The 24,329-nt window shown below is 40.4% G+C and overlaps 1 protein-coding gene across 1 annotated transcript in view; it reads right to left on the reverse strand.

The window, feature by feature from the left end:
* The window catches only part of MET (MET proto-oncogene, receptor tyrosine kinase), a 94,409-nt gene that overhangs the window by 9,995 nt on the left and 60,085 nt on the right, over positions 1 to 24,329 (reverse strand). The window contains exons 9-16 of the mRNA XM_028746295.2: positions 23,323 to 23,484; positions 22,212 to 22,311; positions 16,329 to 16,544; positions 12,894 to 13,040; positions 9,774 to 9,933; positions 8,918 to 9,058; positions 3,220 to 3,450; positions 273 to 353 (exon numbers count right to left, since the gene is read on the reverse strand). Of these exons, the coding sequence (XP_028602128.2) occupies positions 273 to 353; positions 3,220 to 3,450; positions 8,918 to 9,058; positions 9,774 to 9,933; positions 12,894 to 13,040; positions 16,329 to 16,544; positions 22,212 to 22,311; positions 23,323 to 23,484 (1,238 nt within the window). The remainder of the gene's footprint in view (positions 1 to 272; positions 354 to 3,219; positions 3,451 to 8,917; positions 9,059 to 9,773; positions 9,934 to 12,893; positions 13,041 to 16,328; positions 16,545 to 22,211; positions 22,312 to 23,322; positions 23,485 to 24,329) is intronic.

Raw genomic sequence — 24,329 nt, forward strand, 5'->3', positions numbered from 1 at the left:
CCAGCAGTGTGTAAAATGATACCAGCATGTTTTCTTTCTTTCCTTTAATCTTCTATTTATCCGGGGGTGGGGTGGGGTAAGGATGTGAATTTTCCTCCACAAGGACATGGTGAGACAAATCAATTGTTCAGGGAACTTTATATGCAAGACACCGTCCGAAAATAGCCCATATACAACTAATATTGCTAGGGTGTGAAAGTGCACTTTGATAAGGCAGCTGATTCTGTGACTCTGAAATTCATTGTGGTTCGTTATGAAAAACTATGACTCACTATTCAAGGATTTCACAGCACAGTGGATTTTCCTGCCATCGGTATCCAACAAAGTTCCATGGTAGACACATCCAAAATGCCCTGCATTGAGAATAAGGTTAGCCTTCTGTTACTTTGTTTGCCAATTATTTTTATTGATTTTCCATAATTTTAAACAAACTGTCACCAAATTAATACAAAATCAAAACAAATTCAAAAGCTGACTTCCCACCCAACCCGATGTCCCCTCTATTTTCCTCCCTTCTTTGCTGCTCCCAATAAAATAACTTTTCCGACTATCATTTCAATATACATTCATCCCTTCTCCCTACACATCACCTGTTCAGTTACCAATTTCTGCTACGGCTTTTATACATTGTTATAACAAAATAGTCGAGTAGGGCAAATCCTCTTTTATCTACCCGTCATACTCATTCATCTATTCTGAAACATTTCCTTCTGTTACCTCTTGAGTAACACTTTGAAAAACAGATCTTGCTTCCTCCCAGACAACATACACACATTCCTCCCTAGCATGGCCTTGAACATTGCTGCCTGATGTCTGGCCCCAGTAATAAACAACAGCCTCACTGGTGCTGCATGCAGAGGGTGAAAATGAAACCCCTAGAATTTTTTTTTTGTATAAATATGTAATACACATTGCCTCCCTCTAACACTGCCAATCTCTCAGTGTCACCCACCCTTCACATTTCACCAAGTTTAATTTTACATACTACCAGTTCATTAATAAATCATTTATAAATAAACATAATCCATCTCTCTGTCTGAAAGTCTCAGAAGCAGTCAAGATGGTACGCGTTGTGGTCCTTCCTGTTCCTTTCACTGTTCTCATTTCCAACTTTAACCTTCAAGGGGGGTGAACTGATGTAATTAACAATCAACAAAATCCATATCTCCTCTCCATCCTCCCCCCTAAACTAATAAATCTTTCTGCAGTCCATCCTGCCGATCCTGAATTCCATTACATCCGACACCACAGCTTATTCTCTTCCTAGTGCTTAACAGTCAATCCAGTTGTTACCAATCTTTTACTATTTATTATTTTTATATCACAACACGAAGTTCCAAGGGTAGTCAAAATCCCTCAAAAGTCCCTCAAGATTGTTACTCTCTGTCTTCTTTCAGGCAAAGTCATTGGTTCTAAAATAAATCCATCACAAAGAGGTGTCTTTAAAGTCCACTCTTCCCGAAAACTTTACCTTCCAGTACTTTTGGGGAAGGTAGATAATGCAAATCCAGAGAAAGAAAGAAAAAGACTCAAAATATTGCCTCCCCTCCCCTCCTTCCACCATTCAAGCAAAGTAGAAATTAGCATCTTTCTTTCCAAACAAATGATTTTCTCCTGCAGCATAAATCAGGGTCTTTTCGGGGGGGGGGGGTGCCTCTTCACTTGCCAATTATGTCCAAATTCAAAGGTATTCCACAGTTCACCACAGTAGCTTACTGGGGCTGTCCTTGGACAGAGCCATTGTGCCCAGTGCCTTCGCCTTTTCATCTGTGAGACGGGGATTTCCACCACCACTTGCAAAGAAAAGGCTCTAGCTGATGACCATGGGTCGTGCCCTTTCGATACCCTTGAAAGGTAAGGGGAGGCATGCCCCGTATTCCCCATTAATCTCCGTCTGGGACCCCTCCCGGGCGCAGGAGTGCCCAAGAGGACAACTTGCCGGGTTTGCTGCCAAACAGGAAGTCCAGACTTCTGTTATTTCATACACCCATAGATAAAGGTTTGTACGAAGTCAGTGCTGACTCTTATTTCCCCATTACCTTTAAGGACAATGGCGATATATACTCAAGACTTTAATTGGCAGCAGATTCCAGGTAGAGAGAGAAAAAATACTTTGCATAATGCATCCTGCCACAAGCTATATTGCTGTACAATGGACTTTAAATGGGGATTCAATAAATTCATTAAAATTAGACGTAGACATTGTGGGGGGTGGGGAACAAGATGAAACTATTAGAGACTGGATAACCAGATGCATCAGACACAGAAAAAATAGCTGATGGTCAGAGAGTGGTTTTGTAAAATCAACTACCCCCTTAAATCCAAAGTGGTCTAGATCGAACCGAAATTTAGGGACAGAAGGCTCAAAATCTGGTAGGAACATGATTGGAATTCTCCATGTTTCTAAAGCTAGCCATTTGCTTAACAAATGGGGTAGGCCAGGTATCAAGCAACGTTGATAAATTAATTCTCTACAGAAATGTGCTGCATGTTCAAGTTCTAAAGTAAATTTGCTAATTGAGTTGTCTTTCAGAGAACGGTCCAAAGGCACAGAATGTTGTTCAAGTGCTAAAGCTGAAGGGGTTCTGAGCTGAGCATCAGCAACCGGAGAGATGGCTTGAGTTTCCTATGGAAGCCGCTTAAGGAGGAGGAAGGTAGAAATATGATGAACACTTGATGATGTTGAACTATAACAAACACTACATATTCTCTAGATTCTTCGGCTAACCTCAAGTGTAAAAAATAATAATTATGCTTTTGTTAGAACTAAGCTGCAATCTTACATGCGCTTTTTGGTTGGAATCCTCATCATTCTGCACACATACGCAAATGGAATTCCATTGCCTGTCTATTCACCACTGAGCCATAAGGTTCTATTACTAGCTTTCAAGGCCCTAAACAGCCTGCATAAGCTGGTGGTTGACATGTGGCTATCTGAGAGAGCACCTCTTTCTGTAAAATCCAGACCTGAGATCACTGGAGGCCTTACCATGCCTACCAGACATTGGGACTTGAGAAGGGAGGGTCTTCTCTGCAATGACCCTCTTACTGTGGAACTACTTTCCCTTAGTGGTACAATTGGAATCTACTGTAATGGCATTCTGCCAGCTGGTTAAAACAACTATTCGCAAGAGTAATTCTGAGAAGCAATTAGATGTTTTGATGCTTGATGCACGACTGTGGGGATGTGCGGCTTGAGATGACAGACTCAACACCTACCTCTTCCTATTACTTCATTGAAATGGACTATCAGGCTATCAGCACCAATAACCACATGCTCAACTTCTTTGACCAAGTCTGGGTTTAAGGCGCTTATGTCAATGTGGACATTAGTCTGCAACAATGGACTGGCTAAATCAGAGTCTCCAGTAGACAGGATGGGAGATAGGTCCGTGTGAGGATAATGGGATGGTCTGCATGATCCATTCTGAGATAAACTTGGAAACTGATCTATAAGAAAAATAGAAGTAGATATATCAGCAATGAGTTCTATCATAAAGGGCTGGATTTCATTTATTTGAACGTTTCCTCCCTGCTTTTCTCTGTTAGTAGATTGAAACACAGTTTACAAAATCACCAACGCGCATCAAAACAATGATTCTAAAGTTATTAAAAAGCAGTATCCTGTAATCAGATCATGCTAAAAAGAATTCAGTTTGAAAGCTAGAAGATAAAAACATTACATCACGCCAAAACACCAGAAAATAACAAGATCTTAATGGCATTCCTATAGCTTAAAAGGGAAGGGACTGAAATGTACCCTTTTAAGGATGGAGTTTCACAGACCCTCCAAAATGCTGAGTCCCCAAACCAGATAATGCACCTTCCTGGCCATGCTCCTGCACTACTCATGTGACCCGTGCAAGATTGCGGAGTCCAAAAGACATGCTTTTCCCAGGGCTGTGCTCTCAGATGACAGCACAGCACTCAAAAACGGGTATTTTGGGGCGGTGCGCAATATTGTGGTCCTGAAAAAAGGGGGGGGGGGCGTGAGACTGCTGTGTGCAAAATGGCCGCTGTGCTCTCACATGGAAAAAATGGGATTTGTAAGGTATGCGTCCAGAATCTAAGCCAGGGCTGTGGAATTTCCAGCTGTGGAATCTCTATATAGGCACACTTGGTCTCCCCGATTTGGCTCATCACGCCATTTCAGCCAAGGTCACTGGCACTGGAATTGCATCATCAAAAGAGGTTGCTGTAACTGCTTTTTGATGAACAGCCGTTACAGCAACCTCCTTTGAATTTTGACTAGTGTCAATCATTCGACATCATTATGGTGTCATAATCATACAGCTGGCCAGGTCCAGTTCCCCACCACCGATCTAGGCAGCGCAGTGTAATTTGATTCAGGCCTGAGCTCCAGAATCTGTTCTGAATTCTAAGCCTTAGGCCTTTAATGCTGAAGCCAATAACAAAGAAAAGATTATCTGGAGGCTTTTGGGTCAAAGGATGTGACTTGCAGTAAAGCAATATCTCTCTCTGCCAAAATGGACCATTATATCATTTGTCAGGTCTTTTTTAATTCAGAGGTTTTATATTTAATTCAGAGGTTTTATATAAAGCTATGCCATTTTGCCATGTCTCACCAATGTTGTCATAATGCAATCTATTTTTTTAGACTGAAGAAAGCAAAAGTCAAGGCCCCACTTGAATTTTGCAGAATTCTACTTTGACCCAAACTAGAAATTACAGCCACAGTTATCTGTACTTGTATTATCCGTGGGGGAGCATAGGATTGGGAAATGACACATTTGTGAAAAAGGAGGATATAGCAAAGTCCATAGGTTATTGTTAGATTATCATTTGCTGGGCAATTGAAAATCTGATGAATACTTCCTAAGTGCCTGTGACTATATTTATCTAATGGTAAATATTCAACTAGGAAAATAGCTTGAGTGATTCATTTCCTGCAGTTTTACACTGCAACAAAATTAAGTATTGCAGATGTTAACCTTTGACCGTAACTTTTTAAATATATTAAAATAAAATATCTCCCTTCAAAGCAGTGACTGATATGATATTGATCTTTACAGACTGTTCTGATTTTTATATTGTTTTCTAGCTGTAGTCAGTCCGGCTTAAACCCACAAGTGAGCACAGTATGGCATACCAAAACAAACAAAAAAAACAAAAACTGGTGGCAACTTCCTGTCAAGTCTGGTTTCTAAGGGAGACCATGCAATTCATATCCTCCACAGAAAAGTAAGTTCTGGTGTTGGAGGGCATGCTATGCCACATCTACTAAGTATGGATGGGACATAGCAGAATGAACACACAGAAAACTGCAATTCTGCTTAAGAACATGATTTATTAGCACTAGGAGCCACCTGTCTGGAAGCAGCTATAATGTAGTAATTGTTATGGTCATATTCAGATGAAATATCCATTATATTTATATTGCAGATGTCTAGAAACATGACTGCCAAATTTACAAGGCTCTTTTCAGCTACAAATAGTCTAAAGTAATATGGTAAATAAAATTAGAAGCCTTTCAGTATCAATCGGATTCTAATATTGCTATCATATTTCTAATTCCACTCCTCAACTGTTATAAATATTTGTATTAGTTGTGATTGATGAATTTGGAAGGGGGGAGTTAAGGAACAATGTTATAAATGTGTCCCATTTAGGGGCACTGTATGAAATTATTTTTTTCATTGGGAAAGATCACCAAGAGACAGAAGCATTTTTTATTTTTTATAACTGTGGTCCTGATGGTAAAGTCAAGATACACACAGAGAGAACACGTGCTGCAACATAGTTTTACCACATTGTGGAGCATATAGAAGAACAAGTAATTGTTAGAAGAGTGCACAGAAATGGCACTCTTCCACCTTGCTAGCAATTCATGGGCTGTCAAATGATTACATCAGATAATGGGTAACCAGCATAAATGGAGGGTTTTGTATTTATGCTCTGAACTGACCTACATGCTTGGTGCTCTGCAAATGGAGCACAAATGTGATGTTTAGATACATTCTGAGCCATGCCAAATATTCAACCTGGAACCCGGGCCAATATTTAATCACATCGCCTCACCAGCAATGTTTCTTACAACACAGAAAGGCTAACTTAAGCTGATTACTATATCTGAAGCCAGGATTCTTGAGATCTAATTAAACTCAGACCGCTCGCCCGCAGACTAGATGCTATTTGATCTAGAGTTCTCTGCCTATTTTTTAAAAAATATGTTAACTGCTTTAATTGTGACTGGACTTCAGTTAAGATTTTAAACAATTATAGTACCTGAACAAGAGTAGTACCTTGAGGACATGAAAAGTAATAGCTTTGCCAATTAAGAAACCTGGACAAATAATTTTATTTAAACATTATAGCTAGTTTACTGTCATAATGCTCTCAGATAGATTCTCCTCACTTCAGCACAATTTATTTTCTGAGGGCCCAAACAATGCAGTAAACATAAGGTAAAGGTAAAGGACCCCTGGACAGTTAAGTCCAGTCAAAGGCGACTATGGGGTTGCGGTTCTCATCTCGCTTTCAGGCCAAGGGAGCTGGCGCTTGTCCACAGACAACTTTCTGGGTCATGTGGCCAGCATAACCGGTGCTTTTTTTTCTAAAAAAAAATGTTTAGGGGTACTCTTATTTTGACTCAAGAAAATCACCATTTTATAGTTCAAATCAGGAGAAAAAAATACAGTAAATGGACAAAAGCACAAAATGTTTAGGGGTATGCGTACCCCTGTCCCTCCCCCCCCCGAAAAAAGCACTGAGCATAACTTAACTGCTTGTGGCGCAATGGACATCCATGACAAAAGGCAGAGTGCATGGAAACATCATTTACCTTCCCATCGCAGCGATACCTATTTTTCTACTTGCACTGGCATGCTTTCGAACCGCTAGGTTGGCATGAGCTGGGACAGAGCAACGGGAGCTCACGCTGTCACGGGGATTCGAACCGCCGACCTTCTGATCAGCAAGCCCAAGAGGCTCAGGGTTTAGACCACAGCGCCACCCGCGTCCCTGCAAACAATGCAGTAGCACAGCCTGACCCCAGCCGTGCACCAGACCCCACCTGTGATCAAAGCATCAGGTGTTTCAGCAAGGAGGTCCCTCAGACAGGTACTGGCCAAATGAGGAAGGAGCTGAAGCAGGACAGCTGCAGGAATCTGTTGCTCTGCTAGTGATCCCAACCAGCCTGAAGAATAGCTATAGCTGAGGCAAGTGAACTCTGAGTAGCTGTTTCAATGCAAACCAGGATGGATGCTCAATAAACAAGTTGTCTGGAAGTGCCTATAGTTTGCTGTTGCTCTAGGGATCTTTGATGTTACCCTTGTTTGTTTGTTTGTTTGTTTGTTTGTTTTTAATTTGTGTCTGCCTGCGTTGGATTTTATGGCTAGATTTTATGGATTTTTGAATCGGACTTACCGATTTTATTGATTCATATGATATATTTTTATTTTGTCTGTTTTATTGTATGCTGCTAAATTAAACACAACAAACTTTACACATTACATAGTGCAACAGAACCCAGTGGCTTCAAGATGTGAATTGCAATATAAGCCCATGTTTTTATATACACGCTGCTATGTGCATATTTATTGCTACACACAGGAATTATTTCTTTTGTTTATGTTTATGAAGAAGCCCTAAGGATACATAAACCTAGGAGCTCCCTTGTACTGCCTTCAGGACCAGTTCATGCAGCCAGCAGCCTCATGAATTACCTTCTGGGAGTGGGCAGGGCTGCAGATACTTCATAGCACTGCCAACTGTATGAACCAGAAGGCTGACACGTAGCTGCTGCAATTTGTGTGATCACAGCAGCTTAAAAAGAAGGCCATCATGATTCCACAAATTGCCACCACTGTATATATATACAACCCTTCTGCAAGCACCAGTGGAAGTGTCAGAAGCCTACCAGCAGCCCCATGTACTCCTAAAGACTGCTGTGTGGGAGGGACAATGGCTGTATGAAGTTTGGAAGTGGCCCTTACAAACTTCCTTAGGAGTTGAAGATTCTACTGGCCTACAAGAGTCAAAAGGCATGCACTGGATACACAATGAAATACACCAAAGAGAAAGGAAGGGAAAAAATAGGCTAGGATAGGTCAGGAAAGGCTTAACTGAAGGAAGACATGAAGGATAGACCTGAAATGGAGAGGGAGGCAAGGCAGCCTAATGGATGAGAAGGCGAGACTCTTAACAGGATAGCTAAAAGCACAGAGACAGCAAAAAAGATGGAAGTTATACCAGGATGGCAGCAGAAGATCAGTTAAAGAAGAGCAGAGGGAATTGGAAGATATGTAAGGAAAGACAAGGAAGGAAAAACAGAGCAAGACCACATGTTACGTTCATTATAGGGGTGCCTCTGATCATCTTCAAGGCAAATCTTTTCCATACTTCCCTCCCACTATCACTGTAATGCTCAGAATGACTTACAGCAGAGACTGCTGCCATTTTATGTAAGGCACAGATTTTTATTTTTTATTAAACAGGTGAATTAGACATACAGTGGTACCTCGGGTTACATACGCTTCAGGTTACACACTCCACTAACCTAGAAATAGTGCTTCAGGTTAAGAACTTTGCTTCAGGATAAGAACAGAAATCGTGCTCCGGCAGCAAAGGGCAGCGGGAGGCCCCATTAGCTAAAGTGGTGCTTCAGGTTAAGAACAGTTTCAGGTTAAGTACTGACCTCCTGAACGAATTAAGTACTTAACCCGAGGTACCACTGTATAGAGTTTTGATTCTCGTGCCAGCAGCCACCAAAAACGTACTGGGGATGGGGTCAGTCCACGTGGTGATGGGAAACTGCTAGGTAAGTGGATATTACAACTGGGTTAAAGCAAATGTTCAGAAGAAATACAACCTATTGTAGGAGTCATTTGATGGGTTACAAAGTGGGCTGTTTAAAATATGGCATCTTTTCTATATTTACTAATCAGAAAAACAGTACCTTCCAGAAAAGTCGATCTGTAGTCTACGGATTCACTTGAGACCATTTCGGCTGTAGGGCTTACACTCCTTGCACTCACAAGCCTGTCCAAATGAGGAGTGTGCACTCGTCCGTCATAGCGAACAATCTCTCCACCTAATTCTTAACATGTGGGAACACAAGAGAATGTCAGCACCAAGTTCTGAACAAACTTGCATTATCCTAGAGGTTTCAGTTATTTCACTGCTAGATTGGGTGGAGCAGCTGATGTTCTGTAGAGTATCTCTATTCCTCCATATAGCAAAAGAGAGATATATTTTGACAGTTTGGTGCCAGACATATACAGACAACTGCCCACTCTGCATATTTTATCAGGGGACAACAGGATATTCTGTTTCCTACTGCTGTGCTGGAGAAGAGAATACTTTGCAGCAGGAGGGCATCCATACTGGTTAAAAAGTTTTGATGACAACTATGCATGCAGCCACATAAGCCATCATCAAGTACTCTGAACAAACCACATGTATCTATAACATCCCTTGGCTTAGAAGAGAGTTGTGGCCATCTATGACTTCCAGGCTCATCAATATTTTATGTCTACCCTTATGACTGGATTCTCTTCTCAGAACACCTATGTAGTGCTTTGTCTTCCTTCCTATCCTTCTTCAAAACCCACCTGCAGAATGCCATTGCTTTAACCTCCCCAACTGTGGCAAAGACTTAAGACTCCAAGTAGACATAACCAGATTCACTCACTTTCACCTCTTGCTACCCACCCTTGCTTCTTCCCTGCTTCTTGTCCCCCTGTAACTTCCTTGGGGCAGGAAACTGTCTATCTGCTAACTGAAATAGCAAATACGAAGAACAACACCACCACCTTTGATTTGCTTTCTCTTTTTTCTCCACAGGAAGAGGCCAAACAGTAACAATAAGAGAATAACTGGTATGCACACGATTCCCGCAATGATTCCTGTGAAGCTCTGCTCGGGCACAATCAATACTTTCCCAATAACCATCGATGAAACCTCTTTCTGCCACTGAAAGATAAAAAAGGCAAAGAACCCAGAGCTAGCTTTTAAAACTCCCATCAATAACAGAGCTCAATTTCATTTGGGGGACTGATAAGAGAACGTCACTGTCAACATACCCATGCAAGTCACACATGCTAGTCCTATCTCTCATCATTTCCTAACTTTTTTTTTATTCTCAAGGCCAGAGATTGATTGATTTTATTAATTTATATAATGCCTATTGTCACATTAGATGCCATATTAGAAATAATAGAATAAAACTCCTTCTAACTACAGCACCAGCCAGAAACTGAGAGACAGATAAAAAAAGACAGACTTGGCAACATAGTGAAGAAGCCCTGACCCGTGAGGGACTAACATCTGGCTCCTTGGGTAGCCTTTTTCAGCTCAGGAGATTCAGCAACAGAGAAAATCTGAGCATTGGCAGATGCTTGTATCACCTTTGCATCTGCCACTTGAGCTGCAAGCTGTGAGGGACATGAACAGCATTCGAGTGAAGGATGCAAAAATGTTTACTTTAGCAGCCATTTCCAGCAAGAGATTCAGTTGCAGTGAGGCAGCTGGAACACTGGAAAACTAGAGAGTAGCTTAGATACCTCTTTGACAAATTTGGTTATACTCAAAATGCCACTGGCTAGAGCTTCAGTCGGCCTTCCTCCAGAGGACTCCTCAAATCAGTTCATAATGGACTATGCTTGAGGTTAATTAGGAGGGGGGGCATTTAAAAGGCAACTGGAGTGGTGGTGGGAATTTGGTCTATTATTGCTAGCAGGAATCCTAGTTGTTAGGTACACTTTTTTATAATACATTGGTACCTCGGGTTACATACGCTTCAGGTTACAGACTCCGCTAACCCAGAAATAGTACCCCGGGTTAAGAACTTTGCTTCAGGATGAGAACAGAAATCGTGCTCCGGCGGCGTGGCGGCAGCAGGAGGCCCCATTAGCTAAAGTGATGCTTCAGCTTAAGAACAGTTTCAGGTTAAAAACGGACCTCCGGAACGAATTAAGTACTTAACCCGAGGTACCACTATACTGGCCTCCCTATATGTACTAATATTTTACTTTGGCTGTGTAAGTAAGCAGTTACCAAGGTTGCATCCCTTTGTTAAAGAATAGCTAATGCCATTTGTGCTTCATCATGAAATCTAGCATCTTTTCAGGAATGTCCTTTAAGTTTCTATTGCACTAATGATTCTGCCTTACCAGTTCTGTTGTTGCCTTTCAGTGAGAAGATTGCAACAAGCAGCACTAATCAACCAGGAAATCCAAAGTATTTAGTGTCATATGACAGTATCTCAGTGAGTTGGAATGCACTTGGCAATCCTTCTGTCTTTTTTGGAATCCAGTCCAATTTGGAATGATAGATTTGAAAGTCTCCCTTTTATGCTGGGTGCATAAGCAATTTGCAAATAAGCAGAAAAATAATAAAGTAAACAAACAAAAACTCCTGCCACCTTGCATGCATTATTTCATGCAGGTTGGCCCCATTCATTAATTTCCCACATTGAGAAATGCAGCTGGATGTGCACTGTGAATGTGCCAACATCTAATGCCTTCAGATATGATAACAAAATAATTTACAGCATTTATGTAACAAAGTCATGGATTCTGAAATTTTCAAAAAATATTTGCTAGGGTTATATAGTAAAATATAAGAACATAGCTGACTGTTGCAAAGTTCACTTCAATTAATAGATGGCTTTCTTGAGCCTGAGCAATGACATCATACCTGCATACATGTTACCCCTTCTGTTCCTGAAAATATCACACCAACTCCTCCTTGGTGCAAAAGAGGTGATAGTACCAGAAGACAAAGCCATCTGTTAACCCCTAGCTCCCAATGTGTAATCTCAGGGGCCAAATATGTGCAAGTCTATGGTTGGATCACCTAACTTTTTTAAATTTAGAGCAGCTGTGTGTTGGCTCCAATGTTGATTAGAGTAGCAGAACTGGAAGGATGGGAGTTTATTCTTTATTCCCTCCATCATGGCTTTTTCCAGATATAAATAGTCAGAATGGGCTTTCCGATTTCTAACAACAAATCTATCCATGGGAGATTTGTGAAAATGGAGGACTGAACACAATTCAGAGGGAAACATCAGGATTCTGCAGGAGTGTTGCAACCCCTCCAAACCTCAGTATATTCCTTAATCCAGGGGTAGTCAACCTTTTTATACCTACCGCCCACTAATGCATCTTTCTTGATGGTAAAATTTCCTTACCGCCCACCAGTGCTCGATGGAAGGAGGATTCAGCTTGTGCCATAGAACCCCCTACCACCCACCTAGAATCCTGAAACGCCTACTAGTGGGCGGTAAGGACCAGGTTGACAACCTCTCCCTTATCAAAGGAACTGCCAGTTTAAGACCAGAGTTAAGGTTGTCTCATGTTGGCTCAAACCGGCGAGCTGAACAAGCTCAACTTGGAAATCAAAACATTGAAAAGTCAGCCTGGGATACTGCCCATGTTTGAACAGATTCAGCAATCCAGATATCAAAAATTATTAAAATATAAACCCCATGTTTTAGACTATCAAGATAATTTGTTCTTTAAAAAAAACTGGGCCATGAAAGCAGACAATTCACACATTCACCTGGAGATGATAACGCAACAGGTAGTGTAATGGGAGATCTTTCCTGCCTTCATAACAATAAGTCTTAACAGTGGAGCAGACCATGAGAACACCCGATCGCTCAACAAGAATGACAACAAAAAGGTAGGGGAGAGGAGAGTCGTGGAAGGACCCAGTTCATACCAAAGGCAGTGTGGTTAAAGGAAAGCTTTGGCTGCTCTTCCACCAAGTAATTGCAAGTGCTGCTTCCAATGAAATGTTTAAACAGCTCAGATGAAGCATGATGTGTAAACACAAGGAACAAATTAGAACTTCAATTGTGCAAATATTATTAGTAGAGAAGTGACATTTCAAACTGCACAACGTATGCAATGCTAGGGTAGGTATCTTACCACAATGTTTAGTTCATGGTTGGATTTTAGCAGCTCTTTAGGAACAGTACAGGAAACAGACTGAAACTTCAAAGTAATATTCTCACAGTTCTTGCTTCCAACTTTTAGCACTTCACCTTTAACAGCTTCTGAGTCAATGTTATTACCCTGCGGGGGGAGGGGGGACCAGATAAAAAGAATTGGAAACAGAATTACAAAAGAAAAAGAAGATAATAGGGAAGCTTTACCAAGCCAGGCTCATTTCCCCTTGCTAAACATTTTCATTAAGGAGATATAATAAAACAAATGACAGTGCGTGGTCATTGAAATGCATTGATTCCTTCCTGAGACTTAGAAACACACTGAGTTTCTGAATGGCAATTAGAATGCATTAAATCAAGTATCATTGCTTGCTGACAGTCTGGTTTTAGGGACTGTCTTCAAAATTCCAAAGACCATCTACAAATGGCTAAACAAAAAAGTACCTGCCACTTCTACTCTCAACTGCATACAATTGCAACAAGTTGCTGAATGGCCATAGGAAACGCAGCCAGGTGGGTGGCATATTAATATATTATTATTATTATTATTATTATTATTATTATTATTATTATTATTATTATTATTACTGCTGCAGTTTGGATCCAGGCAAATGGGCTTCAGGTGTTGTAAAACAATCCTAGGAATTCATCGAGATGGCTTAGAGATAGACTGAACTTGGATGAAATGCCAGGAGCTCCATTGTAAATCACAGATACATACAGGGAGAGCCTTATTTTCTTTCAATTTGGTAATACATAGCAACACTTTGGCACAGTCCTGTAAAGGAGTTCAGTAATTTTCCATTTATTACAACTGGAGAATAAATCCAGACAAATACTTGGGCTTCTTACTGGAAAAGGGAATGCACTGGATCCTGAAATACTGTCTGCAGGTTTTAGTGCTTTTGAGTCGACACGCATTCCCCAATCACAGTTATTGACTTGTTGGTCAACTGGTGCTACAATTAAGTCTCCAGTGACTGTTTTTGTCCTTTAAGATGCTGTGCAAGGGGCCTTCTGAAGGCCTGATTTTATAACTCCCCTTTTGGCTGAGCCAGGCTTACCTTCCCCATACCTGGTGGGCGTGGCCTGGCTGAAATGGTTTTGTGGCCCAAATGAGTAGGTCTGAGAGGTCTAAGTAGACCCATGGGCTGGTGGTTCTCCATCCCTAGCCTAGACAATGGATGCTTCTCTTTGTCTAACAGGCTAGATATGCTTTCTTTGATGTCATTCATTGCCTCAAAATGTGAAACTAATAAGGATTTTGGAGTTTTAGGTGGCCTAAAAATATATTTGCGGATTTTGGAGGAGAGAAAATCCCTCTTACTTCCCCTACAAAAACCCCAGACCTGCAATTTTACATGCTTCATCTGCTGTGGTAAAGAGAGTACCCTGTACCTGGCTGCCGCTTTAAATATGCCAGGGGCAGGCAGGGCACAGTCCCCATGTCCTTGCCTCTGAGTGGCCTTGCAGGCGAGGCCAGCCCAGAATGGAAGGCCCAGTGCGGACGGAGGCAGGTGGCACCAGGTGACAATCCCCTCCCCAAGCTACACAGGAAGACGGCAGCCTCCCAGGACTAATCGCAGCCACGGCGTGTGGCAACCCCCCCCCCCAAAAAAGAGCCCCATGTGAGCAGATATTCTGTGTCTGCTTATCCCAGAAGCAATAAAAGTTATAGCAATTTTTAGATTCCCCGTAAGAGTGAATGGGGAACACAGAGCTTCATTTTCTGCAGAGTAGCTCAGAACCCAAATCATAAGCTGACAGAGGACAGAACAATTTAGATTTTTTTTAAAGCATAGGTAGAAGATAAATGTTGGGGTCCCATGTGCAACCATACGTCAGCCTGACTTTATCTAAAGTCACAAAGACAGACTTTTAAGATGGGGATGTCTATCATGGACCTTTTGCAATTCTTTGCTGAAAACCAAAACAACAGTCCAGATAAGTTGCCTAAGAGCTGTGGGATTTTTTCTTCTTCAAGTGGTGGCGGTGGCATAAAGTACCCTGTTCTCTTTGAGTGAGGTAAAAAGAACCTTTTGGTCCAAATATGTTCACTTGCTGAAAGGAAAATGTGCCGCATTAGATTAGTTTTACTGAAAAACCAAGTGATAAAGGCTCCTCTATTCTTCTGACACTAATTAAGAAAACAGATAAAAGAATTTTGGTTTGCTAAGAACTGTTTGTTCACTGAACCAAGCGCTCATTTAATTTCATGCTGTGCTTGCTTAATTACTGGATGACAAAACGTGATTATGAGGCATGTAAACTTGTCTCTGGTTTTTTTGTGTGTATATAAAGCTCAGAATGCTGCCAATTCGGCCTACAGTGACCTTTTGACAGAAGGAACACAAGTTCTCAAAAGCTGGCCTATAGTTTATGAGTGCCTCTCACTTAAGAGTTTGATTTGTGGGGGAGGAGACTGAATAACTATAATAGTTTACCCTATGATGCACTTCTCATTTTAAGTAGGGACTTACCACTGATATTTAAAACACGTACCTAACACTAGTGCAAGAGCTTAGTGCAGGATACATACTGTTCATATGTGAACTATATTTGGAAGTGAACTATATTTGGCCAAAGTGAACTATATTCGGAAGTCTGTAGGGAGTTATTCAGGATTAAGTGCTGAAATTGCTTACAACTACAAAATTGCTGACAAAGGCACAAACATGGGTAAGGCTTGACATTACTCCTTAACCAGGTTTACTTTTATTGCCAACTGAATCAATGAGTTGGAGGAAAGCAAACACAAACAAGGATCAGTTTTAGTTATCACATGTCAAATTTTCAGTGAAATCTACCAGGCTTCATTTATCCAATTGCCCAACACGGTCTGAATTTGTGCATTTCTGCCTCTGTGTCCCGCTCACAATTACTAGTGGTCCTGCCCAAATGTAAAACTGTTTAGCAACCTTTTAAAAGAAATGTGGTTTTTAAAAAAAAGAAAAGCCAGTGGGTCCTTATAACTGACAGCAGAGTTCTAGACCTGACCCAGTCTTGGTTTAAAGATGTATTGCTACTCAACAACACAAGTTCTTGGGCAAGCACTTGTAAAAATATAACCAAATTCCTAAGCGTTTTACATATGTATATCTGTTAACAGAAACCAGTGCTTTTCTTCTAGAAAAAAGGTACCAATACTTACTATGTTACATAAGTGCCACACTTTAAACCGGTACTTTTCTTCTAGAAAAAAAATATGGTGCTGGTACTGACAGAAACTAAATATACATGAAAACCTAAATTTTACCCAAGCTTCTCACATCTTGTCCCATCTGTATGCCAGTCAAAATTATGTCCACATTGTTGTTTGCTTCAGATCCCCATTGGTTCCAGACAAGTTTCCCAGAATTCTTTGGGGCGATGTGGGCAAGCTCATTTACCACATTTAAAACCAAATAGCCCTTACCTTAATCACTATATTTTGGTTTCCCTTGGAAATCACCACTGGTTTTGAGGAAATGGTAAAGACCGGGTCATTCACATAATCAAAATTAAACGCAGGTGAGATGACTCCATCAAAAATGAATAATACTTTTGTCACAAAAGGTGGTGTCATGTTATAGGAGCTTAGCATCGGAGTTGTGCAGCAGATCATTTCAGCATTAGAACGATGATTACATTCCTAAAATAATAAGGGGGAAAAAGAGGTATCATTTGTTTACATGCCTAAAATAAGAAAAGGAAACTGAATAAGTAGACAATTGAGTAACACAACATTTTATATGATTTCAACTTTTTGTTGATTTCTGCTTTCAGAGAATTGTCCCAATTATAACTTGCATATTCTTTAAACATAGCAGCAATAGAAGTTTTCCATTATAAAACTTCACACTCACTTTAAAAAATTGTAAATTCTAATCATGGACATACTTTGCAACACTCACTTAGTGATGTTACATAAACTGGGCTTAAGCAAGTTATATTAGGGGCATCCTCTCTCTCTCTCTCTCTCTCTCTCTCTCTCTGTGTGTGTGTGTGTGTGTGTGTGTGTGTGTGTACTTTTATGTCCAGCTACAGTGTCCAATACTCCTACCATCTTGGGAAATGGTTCTTGCGTTGAAAACTCTGGGAAGTTGTAAATTCTGGTCTTATTTCCACTAGTACAGGTTTCTTTATGCACCAAGGGATGGATGCTTAAATGAGATCCTACATATTAACACAAAACCATGTGCCCACTTTCAGTACACACTGAGCTTCTAAACCTGTTGATTTCCACATTTGTTTCAATGGAAAACAATATAGGTCTCAATTTCAAGATCTGACAGCTCCATAGAAGCAAATAGTACAACCTGCACCTGCAAGAAGTAGACCCTTAAGAAATTGCTCAAATGGCCAAGTCTGCAAGGTAAGGAGGAGTACTTTTCTCCTTAAAACACATGGGAATGTCAAAAAAAAAAAAAAAAAAAAAAAGAAGAAAGTGGAAGAAGAGGATTTTAGTCTTGTTTTACCCAAACATAGCTATATATTCTTTCTGTGACCAACTGTAAAGGAGATGAATTTATTTGACCCTACCTACATCAAGCTATATTCTATCTTCATCACCAAACTCCAAATATAATTGTACATTGTATTAATTAACATTATTTTTAATATATTAGTGACAATGTGGTGATTTTAGCCTATAAATTTTATTGTTTAACGTCTTAACCTGTATATTAAGGTACATCTATAACTCTGTTTAGAATAGGTAATGTTTTGATAATATAAATGTTTTAAGTTTTTGGTATTAATCCAGCATATTTCCTTTTAACTGTTGAATGATTCTGTGTACATTGCGGCAGCCTTTGGCTATGTACAATAAAACTGACTGACTGACTGACTGATTTATTGACAGTTAAAGCTGTTGTCTTTGTACTGCAATGCTGGAGCACAAGCACATACACACGCAAGTTGTTTATGTATGTTAATTGATAGGGGACCGAGAAGACAGTCAAGAGTTGACAGTCAAGTGTCATATGTATATTTCTCCTCCCACCCCAATCTAATTGGGGAAATGAGCCTATAAACAAATGGAAAGCATGCACACAAAAATAGAATGCACATTGCAGTAGCTCTGTCAGACTCTGTTGCCAGCTTAGAAATTCTGGTGTGCTTTATGGCTGACTCAGGGCCAAACTACATATTGTGCTGGGATAACCACAATTGATCAATCTTTCCTTATTAAATGCAGCTGCAGGAGTTGTGGGCAGTGGTGTATTAAGTTATTGGGATGAAGTAGTAGCATGGAGGGGTGGAGGGTTTTAGCTCCTTCTGCAGTCTAAAGCACACAAGCACACCAAGCTGCTATTTGATCTGCTGAGGGAAATACAAATGCCTGTGTTTGCCCCCCATGAAGAAAATAGCAGTTTGCACATATGCCAGTTTGTGACTGAGAGATCTGCATTAAGAAAACAGCATGGGTTAAATGCCTGCATCTTCTGTCCAATCAGATTAGCAGCCACTCCCTAATGTTGCATTTATTTAAAAAGAAGAAGATCTTCCAAAATAACACACAGTTTATCTCATAGAACTCTAAACCTCTGCCATTTTCTAGAATTAATCTGAGGCTGTTGGTTTGTATGCCCATGGAAAATTCTGGCCCAGTTGCATCATTTTTCACGTGAAAGAACAGCACAAATAGTCCATGGCTGAGGACTGTGGTCTTTCATTCAGTTGAAGGCTGGAGCGGAAAGAAAAATAACCCAGCAATGGAATTTAGTTAAGACAATGGAAGAAACATTCCAGACTACTGCCAAAAATGCTATGGGCATCTCAAACTCAAAACTGGCAGCAGCTGGGAATGTTTTCTTCCCCACTGTCCTACCTAAAGTATTGCAAATCATACATTTGAGGCGCCAGGCTTTGGGAAGGAGGTGTGAGGGCTCTGAGATGCTGCAGCATCTCTGAGAGGTCCAGTGTTGTCCTTAGGTCGGGGCTACAAGTTCAGCAGAACAAGGCAATATAAAGGACAGTACTGCTTAGCCTGCAGTTGGGAGTCATCACGTTTTAACGTTATCCAGAAAACTAGCACATCAAGGAGAAAAATCCTAGGTTAGCCAGCTTTGTAAATATAAGCATAAGTCCATAAAAGTTACTAGCCTGCAATTCTTCTTACTCCCACTGCAGGCTGGAAGAAGAGGAACAAACACCTCTGTCCTTCCAGCAACAGTCGACTGCATTTCTATGCTGGGCACAGAGGAGTAACAGAGTACTCTGGTCCTCCTTTGCCAGCCAGTTCTCTCAGGCGCATTGAATTCCATGCACTTGCAAGAATTCCTTCTTGCTTATGGCTACCAGGCTAGTGCCGAAATATAAGGTTTAGCTCAGTCATCTGTTTGCTGTGCTGGTTTTCTATCTGAAAGCCATTAAAAAACTCCAGAATAGAGCATTCATTCATTAAAAATTAAGTTATTTTCCCCAAGCTGCAGAGTGCAGGTAATTCCCCCACTCAGTTCTGTGGCACGTGTGGACCAAGCCTTATTAATAAGAAAACAGATATTGTTCCATAATCTTGCACATTTCTTTTATGATGAGCTATATGTATGCCTCAAGGGAGCACACACAGATTGCAGGCACTAAGCGCAATCTGGTTACCAACTGAAGTTAAAGGTGCTTAAATTAAATGCTTGTGTTGGCAATCATAAACATAGGGTGTAAACCCTATTGAAACAGTGGGACTGACTTCTGAGTAAGCATGCATAGGAGTCTGCATGTAAATATGTTGCGTTCCGTTCACATTAAATAGAATGAAATAATACTAGCAAGTCATAGATTAAGCATGTAACTACATTCACGTTTGCTGCAATGGCCTCAGACAATTATATCCCTTTTCATTAATAACTACTTTAAAAGATACCTATATTCCTATTTTTATATGTAGGTGATTATACACAAAAGCATTTGTATACATCAGAACAGATCCTGGTAATCATACTGATTTCATTAACGTACATTCATTGCACATCTAATCTACTTCAGAGTACCAATGTCTTTTAAATTAATAACAGTGACACTTATAACCTAGTTTGTGGGCATCTATTAGAATAGGGTCTATAGCTCTTTACTTTATCAGGCCAGTCTCAAACAAAAGATGCTTTCAGAGAACGATAAAAAATAAATAAATCTAATAATACTCTTTAGTGGTGATGCAATGTGACTGATTGGGAAGGTCAAGAGAAATTGCATTTGTTGTGCCCTTATTGCTAGGTAATTTGACATGACATTCTTACTCTGAAATTGATTTTAGAAATTGAAAAATGTGGTGCTTTTCATGAAATACTGCATTGATAATCTGTAAGAAAAAAAATCCAAAATTCATCTGATCAAGACTAAATTAACATACCACCTATTTTATCTGGCTTTTAAAAGACATTTTCCTTGAACATTTCCACTGTATTTCAGGCAGTGTTTCTTCTTCGTTGGAAAAATATATATGTAAGTATTTACAAAAAGTTGAGTACTGCTTAAATATGTGTAGCATTTAAGTGAGTTGAAGGAAAGAAGGAAACCTTCTTCAAAAATACACACGGTTTACAATATGAAGGCCTATGTTTTTTTGCCTCAACCCTAATTGTGACCTATGAGGCAATGAAAGCAAGCCATGGCCGATAAAACCTGAACTCCAGTATCTAACTTGATTTTTAAGAAACCTGCGCAACAACAGGATAAATGTGGAAGAAGATCTGTGTGCTTTAGGGTAGCTGGTAGCTGACCCAGATAAAAGCAAGGGGTAAAAAGGTGGAATGTTATAGCATCTCGACCGTCGTGGCAGCCCAGAGGATAAATGGCCTTTCATAGAGAATCTAAAGCACGGATGCCTAACAATGTGAATGGGAAGATTTAGGTGATCAATAACAGACTTGGAAAAAGGTAGACGGAAATAAAAAGGAATAGTGTTTGGCCTAGACAGATGCATCCACCTGCTAAGATGTCTAAGCTAAGATCTGTCATGTGACTCTGAGCATTCCAGTTTCACCAGAAATGAAAGAGTGAAGGAAATGACAGTGACGACAAGTGGACGTCTAATGCAGAAAAGGGGTGGTGGGGTGGTGGTGGTTGCACACACTGAAAGGGCTCTTTCGGATGTTAATGATCCTGCCTTGTTAAAACATAGTTTGGGAAACTAGGAACAGGTGTCAGGCCAACGTGAACACCAGCTTCACACATGTATTTCCACCCGTGCTGGCTTCAATTTCCCTATACTGTGTACACACTTCTCCACGACAATGGCACTTCTCCAACAAGAATAAAATGCAGCCTACATGACAAAGAATTTTTCTACATGCTTGGCTGGTCTTAATATATTTTGTGGTATCTGAAAGCTCAGCTGGCATATAGGCCAGTGATGCCTGTTTGCCCAAGTACATCATCAAACCCTTTTAGAGACTTTAAAGAAAGCTAAGCCCACCATTGCAACTAGCTGCGGTCATCTTTAACGCAAAAGGCTGCATCGTTCTGTCAGTTAATCAGAAACTAGAAGATATATAGAGATATGCAGAATAAAAATCAACATCTCAAACAATTCAAATTTTTAAATGCATCTTCAGCTACCTGAAGATAAGTCCCAATGAACACAGTAAAACTTACTTCTGCGTAAATTTGCACAGGATCGTGCTGCATGTTCTGTTTTTGAAGGTATGCGCATATTAATCTAAAGTTAGCACTTATGCTACGCAGGGGTCAGCAACCTTTTCACGCTGTGGGTCAGTCCACCGTCCCTCAGACCATGTGGTGGGCCAGACTATCTATCTATCTATCTATCTATCTATCTATCTATCTATCTATCTATTATCTATCTATCTATCTATCTATCTATCTATCTATCTATCATCTACCTATCTATCTACCTATCTACCTATCTATCTATCATCTATCTATCTATTTATGTATCATCATCTATCTATCATCTATCATCTATCATCTATCTATCTATCTATCTATCTATCTATCTATCTATCTATCATCTATCTATCTATCATCTATCTATCTATCTATCTATCTATCTATCTATCTATCTATCTATCTATCTATCTATCTATCTCTATCTATCTATCTATCATCTATCTATCTATCTATCTATCTATCTATCTATCTATCTATCTATCATCTATCTATCTATCTATCTATCTATGGGGGTGAACAAATTCCTATGCCCCACAAATAACCCAGAGATGCATTTTTTTAAAAAGCACACATTCTACATGTAAAAACACGCTGATTCCCAGACCGACCATGGGCTGGACTGAGAAGGCGATTGGGCCGCATCCGGCCCACGGGCCTTAGGTTGCCTACCCCTGTGCTACAGACTTACCACAGTAAAGTTCTTGCCCAGCCTAGGGACCGTTACCAACATCTTTGGAGAGTGTGCTGAATTCAGATTGATCCCCTGAGCTGTAATTGTGCTTCCACCACTGAGAAAAAGAAATAGAAACAATATTCATATAAACAAATACCATTCCAAAATGCATTTTCATTTTCTTAAATATCAATATGTTATTTAGACTCAACAGATCAAAAATGGCCTTGTGAAAGAAATGAACACGAAATCAGAAACGGCAACCCTACCTATACTCCCTTTGATTCCCACTTCAACCACTGCGTAAGGTTCATTTGATTTCCCCCACCTTGTTCCTGATGTAGATCTTCACTGACCCCTTCTTTCCTGGCCAGGTAAGGCACTATTCTGTGGTTCACTTCAGGTGACAAAATGTCTTGGCTCCCATATATGTGTGTGTGAGTGCGAGAGAGATGCCTCATTCGGACATAACGCTAAACTATAGTTAGTGTTATGAGACTGAGCTTATGCAGGGCTTAGGCTCACACACTTCCTCTTACCCTCCAGCTTGGTCATGAGAAGTTCGAAAACTTTCACTTTTCTTTTAGATTAACTACATCTTACTGTGTTGTGCAAATCTGGACAAGCTGTGGTTATCTCAGCTAGGGTTAGATGAAGCAAGACAACTTCAACCCATAGTTTATGAAGCTGTCTTCTTTTCTACTAACCATAGCTAAGGTTAACCGCAGTCTAAGATTCAGGTGATATGCTAAACTACAGTTTATCTAAAACAGAAGTAGAAGCTCTGTATTTCCTCTTCATGGCTACACCAAAGGAGAAGGGGCATGCGAGGGGGCGTGCACGTTCAAAAGGTTAATTCACACAGCACTAAAGCACTAGTTAGCATAATAGCCATATGCAGCCAATATGTGTGAACGGAGACTGTAACAATATGATGGGCTTAGGGTTCCTAAAATGTCAATAAACCCCTTTCATTTTTGGGGAAGGTAGTGGAATCCAAATTATATAAAACTGCTTGGCATATTACCTAGGAATAAAAATGCACATCCATTTGGGAGATTTGTTAAGCTGTGCCACTCTTTGCTCATTCATTCCTATGAATATATTTATTGTAAGTTTCACTCACCTAAGAAAGGATTTGGCAGGATAAATTTTAGAAACAGTAGGGTTTTCTCTGTATGTAAAATGACCCGCTGAACGAACCGCTGAATCGATTTTCATTCTGACATGACACTCTGACACTTCTCTTTCCGGAGCAGTGTAGCACTCTATGGTATTATCAGACACTCTGCACAAGAAGAATCCACAGGGGAAAATATTTGCTATAATCGCTATTGGAAAATACATGCTGCATTTTTTCTAAAACTAGCCAAGTCCCACTTAAGAGTAAGTTCATTGAAATTAATGGGCCTAAGTTAGTCATTAAATTACATAACATTGGCTACAACCCCCTGACTTGATATCCTAGTTTTGAAATTAAGCCACCACTTCCCAGTTTGGATGACACTGTGGCTTAAACTCTGGAACTTTTTGCAGTTTGGCACATGAAAAAGGAGTGGGGGGGGGGGGGGGGAACAAGCATTGTTTATTAGGCCAATATCATTCTGTCTGAACAACAGCACTCCCAAGTTTAACACTCTATCCATTACACAATGCCAGTTCCCAAACAGAAATCAAAATGAAAAAGCAAACAGAAGGAAAAGGGAAGAAAGTGGAACAAGGCTACAAAACATTAGCACACTTAGTATGAACTGCATCTCTCCATGTGTAAATATACTTCCAACATTCTCTGGAATCATACTCTAGCCCATGGGTAGGCAAATTAAGGCCTGGGGGCCGGATCTGGCCCAACCGCCTTCTAAATCTGGCCCACAGACGGTCCGTGAATCAGCGTGTTTTTACATGAGTGGAATGTGCCCTTTTATTTAAAATGCATCTCTGGGTTATTTGTGGGGCCTGCCTGGTGTTTTTGAATGTTGAATGTTGAATGTTTTTGAATGAGTAGAATGTGCACTTTTATTTAAAATGCATCTCTGGGTTAATTGTGGGGCATAGGAATTCATTCTCGCCCCCCCCCAATATAGTCCAGCCCCCCACAAGGTCTGAGGGACAGTGGACTGGCCCCCTGCTGAA

This window comes from Podarcis muralis, chromosome 10 (genome assembly GCF_964188315.1).
Source record: "Podarcis muralis chromosome 10, rPodMur119.hap1.1, whole genome shotgun sequence".
NCBI classification, from domain to species: domain Eukaryota; kingdom Metazoa; phylum Chordata; class Lepidosauria; order Squamata; family Lacertidae; genus Podarcis; species Podarcis muralis.